Source organism: Anas acuta, chromosome 3 (assembly GCF_963932015.1).
Source record: "Anas acuta chromosome 3, bAnaAcu1.1, whole genome shotgun sequence".
Lineage (NCBI taxonomy): Eukaryota > Metazoa > Chordata > Aves > Anseriformes > Anatidae > Anas > Anas acuta.
The window spans coordinates 85,209,607-85,222,027 of NC_088981.1; the positions used below are offsets into that span (position 1 = coordinate 85,209,607).

Sequence of the window (12,421 nt, forward strand, 5' to 3'; positions counted from 1 at the left end):
CTACAACTTTTAGTCAATGTTTACCCATGGAGCTTAATATTTTCCAAAAGTCATACCTTGACACTAAACAACACTGTGGTATCTTCTAGTATTGTTCCTGCACATGTTTATTTTAAATTCTCTGAAAGACACAAAGCATGTTTTATTAAATGTATGTCTTCTCCTATATGAGAAGGGCTCACTCAACATTTCTAAATGAAAGGATTTCTGATTCTTGCTTCAGACTCCACTAACTCTGCGTAGTAATTAAGTAAATCTCTTTATTGCACTTTTTAAAATTCAGTCCAATGCTTAAATTAGATTCCTAATGGAATTAAAGGATCACATTCCTACCAAATTCCATAGGAAGTTTTGTACCTAGGCTTCTCTGAAGAAATGGCCTGTGATTTCCAGAAATGCCGACCCTGCACTTTCAGAAGATGGTGCTAGAAGCAGTGGATTCCACTACCATAAGAAAAATTTCCTGTGCTTCCAAAAGTTGCAGATCCAGACCTGAAGCAATCAACAAGATAATATGTTAGGGGAACTTTCATCGTTCAACTGTAACATGCTTATAAATGAGTGCTAAAGATTATGTGGATCATTGAGGTAGTCCATATATGACTATACCACATACCACTTGATTATGATATATAAAACATGTGAAGTTGAATACTGGTACTGCTAAATAATGATCCTGCTTTAATACTCAAATTTTCTCTGCTATATATCCTGATCATCTCCACTGCTGGCTTTTGTTGTGCTACTGACAAGGTCTTCCTAATTTGTTTTGTTAGAACAGTAAAACAATGTAAATGAAACAACATATATGAAGCATTACAGTGAGTACTGAAAATCAGAAAAAGATTGGGAAAATAAGAAAAAGCAGACCTTGTTGGTCTCAGCTCAGTCTCTTTATTAGCTGGTCTGAGTAGTTAAAATTAGGCTATCTCAGGAAGGGAGGGAGGTTGTCATTGTTTAAATCCTAAGTAAAAATAGAATACTGATTGGGTTCAAATGAAGGTTGTTCTTAAAACAACTTGAATTTACAGAGCTAGAAAACAGAGTTGCTGCCAGTCTAGATATTTCCTAATCTAAAATCCAGTTGCACAGAAATCTCTGAGTGAGACAGACATTTACAAATACCCTCCTGGTAGTCTTTTAGGTTTGTTGAAACACTATAAAACATTCTTGAAAACAAAAAGTATGGCACTTTTACACGTTCCAAATATGTAACAGGAACAGTTATTTGGGAAACTGGAACAGAACCATATGAAAACTGTATTCACTCACTGCCAGTTCTTGGCCCAGTTATAGCTGTGTGCTTGAAACATCATTTCCCACCATGTTGTGTTTTTTTTTTTTTTATTCTCCTTCCATGCACCACCTTCCCTCCCCCACAACCAATTTCGAATCAACTTGTGCCAGCCCTGAACACTGCTGCAATTTACTGCTGAGTCACATCATTCCCCTGCTGTCATAGAACATCATCATCAATTCTATGATAGAAATATCACAACCACAACCTTTTGGTATGAGGACGGAGAGGGGCTTCCAGGTCAAATGTAGTGGGTAAGCAGAATATAGTATGTTCTTTCAGAGAAAGCTCTCTTCCTTTTCAAAGGAATTTCCCTGTTTTTTGTGATCGCAGGTTTGGAAATAGCACAATCATCTTTCCCCATGATTTCACCTCTGCTCACTTGCCGTACCTCTGGAATGTCCAAATGAACAGTGTTTGAAGGCAATGGGCACTAGAAGAGACTTCCGTTGTTTATCGTGATAGTGCTGAAGTCTACTGGGGTTGACAGATGCTGCTCCAGAAGGTTAATAAGATGAAGAAAGCTCTTCCAGCTGGACTGTAAGAGGGATTATGTCTGAGCAGCAGATAAAAAGATTATTCCCGAAACAGACACTGCTTTTTTTTAAGACGTTGTCACTCTTGTCTTACCACTCCAGTCCCCCAGGCTAGAAGTGTTTGCGTTGGAGGTGTTTGTCCAGCTCTTGAATTCTGGCACCTGTTCCACTCTTCACCTACTTGCAATTCAAAGCAGCCCACATCTGAGGACACCTGAAGAAATAACAAAGAAAAAAAGAAAAAAACAGGGAATATATTTGGAGATTTTAATTGTTAAAAAAAAAATAATAATTGATAATCTTCTACTTGACCTCAACATTCTTATTTCCTGCATGAATATTCTTGAAAACTGTGAATGATCGATAGACAGCATGCATTTGAAAACTGGATTAATATTTTTGGTCATTTGCCTTGCTCTCCAAGTTCAGGAAAGCAGAGGTAAGTTCATATATAAAAGGATTATACTAATTAACTTTAATAGGTTGGGGGGGGGGGAATGGAAAGATCGTGTCATTTTGTGATTATCAAATTATTTGTTTGGAATTTGGTGTCTTGACAATTCAGATAGAGACAGCACAGTTGGTGAGACAGATATGAAGTTGGAAATGGAAATGTTGACAATATTTCTCATGTGTGTTCCCTTGTCTTTACATTTTCTGTAAGAGATGCATTTTAGTTTCCATTCACAGGCATATGCTCTTTTATGAAAATATATATATATAACTTCAAAAATAAGTATATGAAAGGAACAAAACAGCTGAAAGAACATCTAAGGAAGAACATTCTAAGAACATGTTCTTAGAACATTCTAAGGAAGTGTTGACATTGTTAAAGATTGTCTGATATCTGTGAAATTAAGAGAAAGTGAAGTATATTTTTATATTTACCAGCTATTATCAGAAACAACTTCAAAAACTTTTAGAAATACAGATTTTGGAGGAATACAACATACTGCCAAATAAACAAGAAACAGCAATGCTAAGATTTATACACAGAACAGAACGAACAGGAAAATATAAATATTACAATAGGAAAATGAAGAGGAAATATCTGCTAACATAAGTACATATTCAGAAAAGCTAAAATAGAAAGAAAGCACCCTATAATTATAATAACATGACAAAATATATTCCTTTTGTGATGCATAGTATGATTTTTAAATGCATTCCAATAAACAGGTCTCAATGAAAATAAAATAAAGTAATAATATGTGAAATTATTTGCAAGTAAATAGAAATACTGACAACTTTGGTGTACTTAGTACTACAGCTAGCTATTGTTCCCCTTAAAAACATCACAAAGCTCACAGCAATTTTAAAGCTTCCTTCAACAACAGAAAACAAAAAATGGTGGTGTGATTTTTTTCCCTTTTTTTCAATTTAGATGTTTGGGGAAGGTGTTTCTTTTGTGGTGAGATTTCTTATTAACTTTTCTGTCTATGCTTTGATATTAAAAAATTAATTAATTAATTAATTAATTAAAAGCCAACCTCACAATTGCTTTATGCTTTGCCCACATGAATGACCTCCTATTTTCCATCAAGTACAAGCATATTAATTAAACACAAAGAATATAAAATAATAAAAGAGAAGTCTTCCCAACAGTATTGAAATAGATATGGTGTGAAACAGTCTACTATCAATAAGCATTGGAAAGTTTTATTTCCACTTCACTTGTTTTTGAGTCTTGTTCTTCTGTGTACAGATTTGCTTTAAAAAATAATTCCGTTCATGTATCTCATTGATATTATGTAAATCTTCTCTTGTGGACAATTACAGTACTGAAAACATGCTTGGGAAAAACTAATGCATTAGCTAACACTAGATTTATATTCTGTTTTTCATTGATTTTACCTTTTAACTTCATGTAAATAGTGTTATTTAATCATTAATGATAGTTTGGAACTATGGCAAAAATGAGAGAATGAATGATAATTTGTCTCTGGCAAGGAAAATAAGGTTTATCAAAATACACAAATTGCATATTCTCTGATGGAAAAAGATTAAGTAAATTTCACATAATTCATGCATGGTTGATGATATCATTACAGTCTATATTTATAGTTATGAAATGAGAAAGTAATAATGTGAAAAGTGGAGACACAGTTACACCCATCATAAATTGTGCTTGTATGTTACAATGCATTTCCCATAAAAAGATAGTCACAAAATTATAGGAGAGCATCTTGACAAAGAGGAATACAGAACTGTATATTATCCCCCTCAGAGACGCAGTACTTGGAAAATCTCAGCACTTGGAAAATCTACCAACATTCAGAAAGCAATGCTGAATAATACACTACATATAGTATCTTGAAATAGGGAGAAAATGATTTAACTGTGAGCTAAAAGTCTTTTTTATATCTTGTATTTTTCTCCTTTCAAATATAACAAGCAACTCAGCTGCCATTTTAATATATATCAAAGCTTTTATAGTAGTCTTTTAATTTTCTAATTTTTGATGACTTTCAATGGAAAAAGTATTTTTTCTATATATGTATGTGAATGATAATTGGAAAAATTTCTTCCCAGCAGTTTTTTTAGATACATTTGGTATACACAAATACATAATTACTGCTCTTTATTGTTATATATATATAATTATGCTACATATAGTATTTTTAAACTGTGTTGTTATCTCAAATACACATACAAATCTCAAAGGACTTAATGCTTATCTTACGATATTTCTTCATCAGAGCAGAAATGCATCCAGAACTGCTATTTTATGACTGAGAATTAGGGTAAGATAGTTAGAGAATATATTTTGAAAAGTACACATGCTCTCCCAATAGTATGAATGGTTATATTAATCACTTATTAAAGTTCCTAACATAGATGATTTTTAGAACTATTCTAGTTTAAAGTACATTACAACTATGACAAACTAGGAAATAAAAGATTAAGAAATAAAATCCTCCAAACTTAAAATAAGAATAAAAAGAATAAAAATATCCAAATCATTTTTTATTTTATTTTTCGTTATGAACAAAACTATCTGAAGCTCAAATTCTTGTTTTACTCACAGCTGTGTTTTAGGGTGAACAAAAATGGGGCTTACTCAGAAATGTCTTTTGATTCTTCCTTCCTTAACCATATTTTAAGATTAAGACCCATCTCTTAGGCATTTGGATGCTGTCCAGGAGCACCTCGAATCCCACAGATAACAAACAAGAAACTGTAGCATGCAACATAAAGACTTCAGAGAGTGTTTATCTTTGACCATGGCTAGTGCCAAACTCCAGGAAATGACCTCAGGACTTGAACTCAGATCTTTGTCACTGTCCTGACAGAAACTGTTTCTAATAATGGGAAGTGAAAGTGAGGGGGACAAAATCTGTGTGATGGCAAAATACATGTATATACAATCAATATGACAGTAATTTTTAATTGCTGAATTGTAAAACATTGAACATTCACACTAACCAGCAAAATACACACAAGCTTTGAACTCCCCAAACTATACACTGATGCTGAGTACATCCTAGCACTTGATACTGAGAATGTAAAGGAGAGAGAGAACATTCAAGAGTGCTTAGTGTTAGTTTTTAATCAACAAGCAAATATAATCTATCTACTCAGTCATTCTTTAGGACACAAAGGCTTTCTGTGTGCTCTATGAAATCATTTTAATTCATTCTGACTTACCACTTCCCTCTCGACTGTTCTAATTTGACAATAACTGTTGCAGATCTTCATTACTAAAGCTGTCCTCAAAAAAAGGGTTAAGCAAATCTGTGCCAGACAGAGAACAAAGTCAAAGAATATATATCTTCAAAGAAAGAAAAAAAAAAAAAAAAAAAAGAGAATGCATTAGCTTTGTGCATTAAGATTATTCTCTACTTTCACCCATAAAACAAGGATTACCAAACTAAAGCTAGCTGTCCTGGTTGTGCTTATAAATAAATGAAAAGTAAAATACTGTTTGTTTAAACGAATACAAAACTGTTAGCTATTTCCTGACCAAGAGACAAACTTGGATAAAAATACTAAAGTATCAACATGGAAACTTAAAGATTAATTACAGTTCTCATCACATCCATTCTACAGTAATTAGGGAAAAATATGTGACACTATATGTGACTGAACATATAGCTGGGAGAAGGGGGGTTGTCTCAGAAAACAACTGTGGACAAGACAAACATTCTTAATAATAAAATATTTTCTCTCTTTACAAACTTTTAAAAAATATATTATTAAAATGTATTGTAAAAATTATAATTAAATTATAATTATATTAAATTATAAGATATATTAAAATATAAAATATGAATATATGAAAAATAAAATATAAATTATATTAAAATATATTTTAATAATACAAACTTTTAAAATATATTTTTTAATATAAGTTACAACAAAGTTACTTGGGGTCTTAACCTATTGGATTATTGTTTTGGGGATTCTCCATTTCTCAGCTGACAGGGGTGACCTAGTAGCTTCAGCAATGCACTAGGTGATATGGCCTGTATTCATCAGATGTAGCAAACCTTGTTTTCTTCCCAGAGGGAAAAATATGTTTTCCCCTTTACTTTTTTATTTCTAACCTATTCACAGTCCCTTTGGGTTTGAAATGAGACATTTACTCCTTCCCTATCATTCTTCCATTTTTATCAGAAATTAAGTGCACTATCCTGCATATTTTGTGCGTTTTGCACTTAGCAAGCACTACTGCATTTCAAAGAATTCCTTCCCTGTAGGAACATGTGATATTGAAAAACATATATCCTAAAAAGAAGTATCTATCTTGCTATCTGTCTGTCTATCTGCTTGTATGTCCATATAGATGTAGGTTATAAAAGTGTGGAGAAGGGCCTTGGTACTATATTACTGGCATATTACTTGGTACTACTATACTGGGATTTAGTCACTATCAACTTCTATTTACTTGACTATCAACTTCTATTTACTTCAGAATAGTAGCATATCCAGGAATCACAGAATTAACAATCACCTGGAAGTACCCCCAGCACCTGCTACAGAGTAGGCGTTTATATACCCTTACGTAATTGTAGCATGCCTTATCATGGTACGCAAGAATACCACCTGTTTTAACCTTGTTACCTGACAGAGAAACATCATCATTCTCACATGACAGAGCATGAGAACCTGAGGTGTAACATAGAAACTGAAGTCCTGACCTGTATGAGGTACTAGTCATAAAACACAACTGCAGTTTAGCAAGCTGAGTCTTAAAGCAACTGTAATCACACAGACATCTGCAAGTCAGTAGGACCCCAATTATTTCTAAAAATTGGGAGCCTGCATAGCTAATCACACTTAGGCTACCATGTTTATCTTTTCTGTAGCGGGGTTCCTTCTCTAAAATACCTCGTTTGGTGCAGAGCCAAGATCACTTTCTTATTTACCACTCTGAACCTTTTACTAGCTTTCTCGGATTTTATTCAATCGCGTATTAACAGTCTAAGAGTCCCTGAACTTAATTTAGCTGAAGTGCCAGTTTTAGTAATTGTGCTCCAAGTATATCTTTCATACATATGAGTCAACACAGAAACCCCAGAAATTTCAGCAGGAGGTAGTAACACATTCACATTTTACTTCATGATTTTGTGGTTATGGCACTAATGGAGATAGTTCTAATGAAGTCCTTTTCCCTCTCTTCTTCCCCATCATAAGTGGATCATTTGAATCTAGATCAAAGAATGGCCATGCATAGAGCAAGGAATAGGATCAGGCGATCTCCAGATATCGTTCCAACATAAATTGATCTATGCAGCTTGACACTTAGGCTTCTCTAGTATTCATCTTGGAAGATAGCTTAGTTCGGTATGGTAAGACCAAGTCACTCTCTGTCAAAATAAGAAAGAACCAGTTAACTAGAGACTGTAGATTGCATTGCAGGATGAGTGCCCCTAAACTGTGAGAAAAATTGACCAGTTCCAGTTACAAAAGTTCAGGCAAAGAAATGGTTCAGTGGCTTCTGGATCCTGGATGCTGGATCCTGCATGGCAACTGTCCTAATCATCATCACATTTGAATACAACTGCCTCAAAAATTCCGGTCTGCACTGTGATTCTTTGACTCGTGCCATTATGATTGTTGATATGTTGATAAGTATGGCATTATATCACTGCAACTTGAACTTATGCTTTCTCACTGACTTTCTCAGAGCGTGGCTGTACATCTTGAGTAAGATTGGTTAGACAATGAATAGCAGAGGTGCTCAAGTGAGTGTTTCATCACTGCTGATTGGATGCATTCCTCCAAGAACTACTCAAACATTTAAAGCATTTTCTTTAATGTTTTGATGCAAACAATATCAGATCATAGAATAAGATTTCAGGCCAAATGTTTTTAAGATATCCAATGTAATGCAAATAGATATATGTTTCATACATAAATTTTAAAAGAATAAATACTTCAATGTTGTTTCTATTCTGAATGTTGGACTGTTGCAGGATTCAGATGTTGGCAATAAAACCATAAATGGCATGGTATCTTCTCTGTGAATTCCAGCCGTAGCAGCTAGTAAAGCTGAAGAATAATCATGGAACCATAGAATCATAGTACAGTTTGAGTTGGAAAGGACCTTAGAGATCATCTAGTTCCAACCCCCCTGCCGTGGACAGGGACACCTCCCACCAGACCAAGTTGCCCAGGGCCTTGTCCAATCTGGCCTTGAACACCTCCAGGGAGGGGGCATTCACAGCTTCTCTGGCCAACCTGTGCCAGTACCTCACCACCTTCTGAGTGAAAAATTTCCTCTTAACCTCTAATACAAATCTCCTCTCTTTTAGTTTAAAATCACTTCCTCTTTTCCTAATATTATCTGACTGAGCAAAAAGTTGCTCTCCATTTATCTATAACCCCCTTTAAGAATTGAAATACTGCAATAAGGTCACCCTGGACAGTGAGGATTCTTCAACAGAATTTGCACTTATCTGTCTGAAAGAGAAAGGATATACATGTATTGCTACTCTAAATGGTGTCAAGGAAAACATAAGTTTCTTATGGTGCTCTTTCAGTTAGGAAAGACGTGTCAGAATCATGTGTTGACTACAGATATTTTGTATGTTCAATATTTGTGGTTGGTACTGGCTGCAGTTATGGTGAATGCAAAGTTAGTGCTGCTCAGTGTACGACAACTGTATTCCCAAGCAGAAGAATCTTCCCTGGGCTTATGATGTTTTCTATTCTCAACTGTAATAGGTAAATAATTCACCACAGTTCATTTATCATAAATTGTATAGTTGGAATAATTCAATTATGTTACTACATTATCTGTTTAGAAAGGGAGAAAATATTATGTTGGTCTGTATTAAGGCCTAGATTTGTATTTCATAAAAACTGTTTCAAATGACCATGTTCTTAGCCTACTTTCTGAAGTCAGTTGATTTAACAATTGCATTTCTCCACTTGGCATAGAAAACCACACAGATTTCTGTGAGTAGTTAGGAGCAATGGAACAGCTGTGAGGCTATGATGTCTAGTTGAGTTTTCCAATGTTAATTTGCAAATATGATTTTTTTTTTTTTACACTTACTGACATTCCAAAGCACCTTAGTTGATTAAAACTGGTCTTTGGTACCAAAATGTAAATCCAGGTTAAAGGGTTTTGAACAAGAAGAATAAACTTCTATTACCTAATTCGATCTGCTAGCTTTGAATGTATCACCTTTTATCACCACTAATAAATAAATAAATAAATAAATAAATATTGACATTTTGACATTTACTATTGTCTTTACTATAACCATATATTTCAAAATAATTTATCACATTCTTCTCTGGATTTACTGCATACTGTTTCACTATAACCAATATTTAATATTTTTGACAGAAAAAAAAACATGACTCTATAACATAAGGATTCATGGAAGTCTTGTCTTGTTTGAATATGGTGTTAACACAGATAAAATCTTTGTCTTCCATAAAAGTTTAAAGGAGCATTGTCATGCATTCCTACCAAGAAAGAGGATTTATGAAATCCCACCATCTTCCTGAATTCTCAGGAAGCAAAATCCCCTGTTACCAATCCAGATCAAAATAAAAACATAAGCTTTAAAAGGCTGAAAATTACAGAACCTATCTTTTAAGTACCTTGATATTTTAGCTCCAAACAAGGAGCCTGGCAATCCTCTCCGGTGTCTTTGTGGGCTTGAGCACAGTTTTTGAACATGTGCAGGTAATGTTTTGTCATGCTGAATGCAAGTGAGAGATACAGGTATCAGATTTATTGTATCTTTAGTACAGAGTCCCAACTGCACAGGCAGGGCTGAGCACCTCCTTGACATGTAAGGTAACACCAAGTCTACTGGAACACTGGTAGGTACAGTAGAGGTTTTGTAGTGCTGGGTATGTAGACATCAACTTCATGATGCTTGTACAGAAAGTTTTCTAGTGGAAATTTTGAGCAACCTGATCCAGTGGGATGTGTCCCCGCCCATGGCAGGAGGTTTGGAATTAGATAGTCTTTGTGGTCCTTTCCAGTGCAAATCATTCTATGATTCTATGACAGGGTCTTCCAAGCTGGAGGCCTGGTAGATCTTTGCCACAGTTGGATACGCAAGCCTCATTCCACAGGTGATTTTACTATTCAGTGACATTTCACACAACCCAGCGTGTCAAATAAGAATCACCTAGCTTATTGTTGCTGATATCAATTCTGAGGAAATAAAATTCAATTTATTTTTAGGATAAATTCCTTAGCTCAATTCCTCTCTTTTAGGAATACACAGGCATTCTCCTTTGGCCAGTATTTAGCTTCTGCTGAGGCTAGGCACCTATGTCAGCTCCTTTTCTTTCAGCAGTTCACTGACTGAGTACAATAAGCCTGAAGAAGTGAGATGCAAATTGAGTTTCCTCCAGTGCCTTGGCTACCCCAGGTAGATCCTAGATAAGACTCACTACCCTCTAGGATGCATTTAATGCTGCCATCAGTTCTTTCACTGTGTGCCTTAACATTAGTTAAAGAATGCATAGGGCCCAAAGACAAATACAAGCAAGACATATAATCTTGTACTCATATGCAGGACCTAGGCTGCATAAAGCCATGCCATACGTTAATCTTTCCCTGCTCATCTAAGCCCCTTCAATCTGTTCAGACCTTTCCCATGCAAATAGGATTGAGGCAATGTGGCATAAAAAGCACATTAAAAAGTATATAAGCAGAGAACACACTTTGGGAATCCTGTCTATCATTGTCAAGTGCCATTTGAATTTGGGGTGCTCACTACTCCCATAACAGGAGGAGACTGACTCTGAGAGAGAAGAGACCAGGACATTCATGCTTTCTGCATTCCATCTCGTGTTTACACTAATCAGCCCTTTCAGAGATCTCAAGATCAACTTCCATGACTAATCATCCTTACTTTTGTTACTGGTTGAATTATCAATATGGTGGTTGTTGGCCCTGCTGGCCCTGCTATATATTTAATTGGATCACATAAGCACATTTATGGCATCTTTCTTTGATTCATCCTCTTTGATAAGCTTTTATCTTGTTCTATTTCAATAGTTCCACTTAAATAAGCCCTGTATTTTAATTAATAATTATTTCACTCTGAAGGCAGTATGTCTCATTTATCAATCAAACATTCCTTGGTTTCCTAATATCCTAACTTATTTTCCAGACTTACCAGTTTTATCATACATGTTAGACCTTGTGATGACTTCAATGATGAATTATTCAGATTTCAACAGTTTTGTCCTCATATCACCCTGAATTCTGATGCTAAAACCTTTACCACATTTTAATTTTTTCCTTTTTGGATAGAATATTTTAATTTTCAAAGGTCAAGTGAAACTACCCTGCATAGGCAAGCAGAACAGTGATAACTGGAAACAGGTAAATATGTGGTCACTTTCTCAGAATGAAAAGCCAAAATAATAACCCTAATTTGAGAATAGGGAGAGAATTCAAGGTCATTACAACAATGATTTGTGAAGAGTCTCCTCTCGGAATCTTATGTATAGTATAATTCTTAATTAAAGTTAATGACTTAGGGGCAAATCCTGGGGAAGAAGCAAATCCTTCAAGAAAGCCCTCTGCTCCATACAAAAGCTATCAAAGAGCTTAATGACAAAATCCTCTGCCCCAGTTGGTCAGAATTCCTCAGCAGCTGGGCTATAGCAGTTAATAGAGCTTGTAACAGGTAATAGACTTACAACCAGCTTCTTTCCATGTAGATTATTGGTATTTTATTTTAGAAGATTTCAGGGGACTACTCTGAGATTTTACTGGCAGTGGATCTTCCTGGGTGGTAAATCTATTACTCTCTTCCCATATACCATTCAAATCATTCAGTGTCCTGAATAATCTAGTGTTTGCCCCCTTGTGATTTCTGGTGGACACAAGACCACATTTTCACAGAGCAAGTTCCTTTTATGCAGTGTTACCTTTATGGTCCATGATCTGATATTACTGTGGAAAACTAGTTACTGCCAATGCATTCTATAACAAATATTATATGACTACATCATCATTTTCATTTACTTTACAACAATTAGATAGTTCTAGTCATGCCAGCTGCTGCCTCTAGCATGTTCTGCAAAACCACAAAAATCGCCTGTTGCTTTCATAGTATAAGCTTCTATATTTGTAAAATATTCTTCATAATCAAGTACT

At 35.0% G+C, this 12,421-nt stretch overlaps 1 protein-coding gene and 1 long non-coding RNA gene across 5 annotated transcripts in view; one reads left to right on the forward strand and one right to left on the reverse strand.

Annotated features, from left to right (window-relative positions):
- Positions 1-243: 243 nt before the first annotated feature.
- The window catches only part of LOC137854566 (uncharacterized), a 59,576-nt gene continuing 47,398 nt past the window's right edge, over positions 244-12,421 (reverse strand). For 3 of the 4 annotated variants that reach the window (XR_011095236.1, XR_011095234.1, XR_011095237.1), the window contains exon 2: positions 244-2,047. This is a non-coding gene — a long non-coding RNA (uncharacterized lncRNA). Of the gene's footprint in view, positions 2,048-5,481; positions 5,569-6,213; positions 6,758-12,421 lie in introns of those variants that run through there. The other variant, XR_011095235.1, reaches the window with a different exon arrangement.
- IMPG1 (interphotoreceptor matrix proteoglycan 1) overlaps positions 2,046-12,421 on the forward strand; it is a 63,135-nt gene continuing 52,759 nt past the window's right edge. Inside the window, exon 1 of the mRNA XM_068678141.1 lies at positions 2,046-2,272. Coding sequence (XP_068534242.1) covers positions 2,206-2,272 — 67 coding nt within the window. The 5' untranslated portion in view covers positions 2,046-2,205. The remainder of the gene's footprint in view (positions 2,273-12,421) is intronic.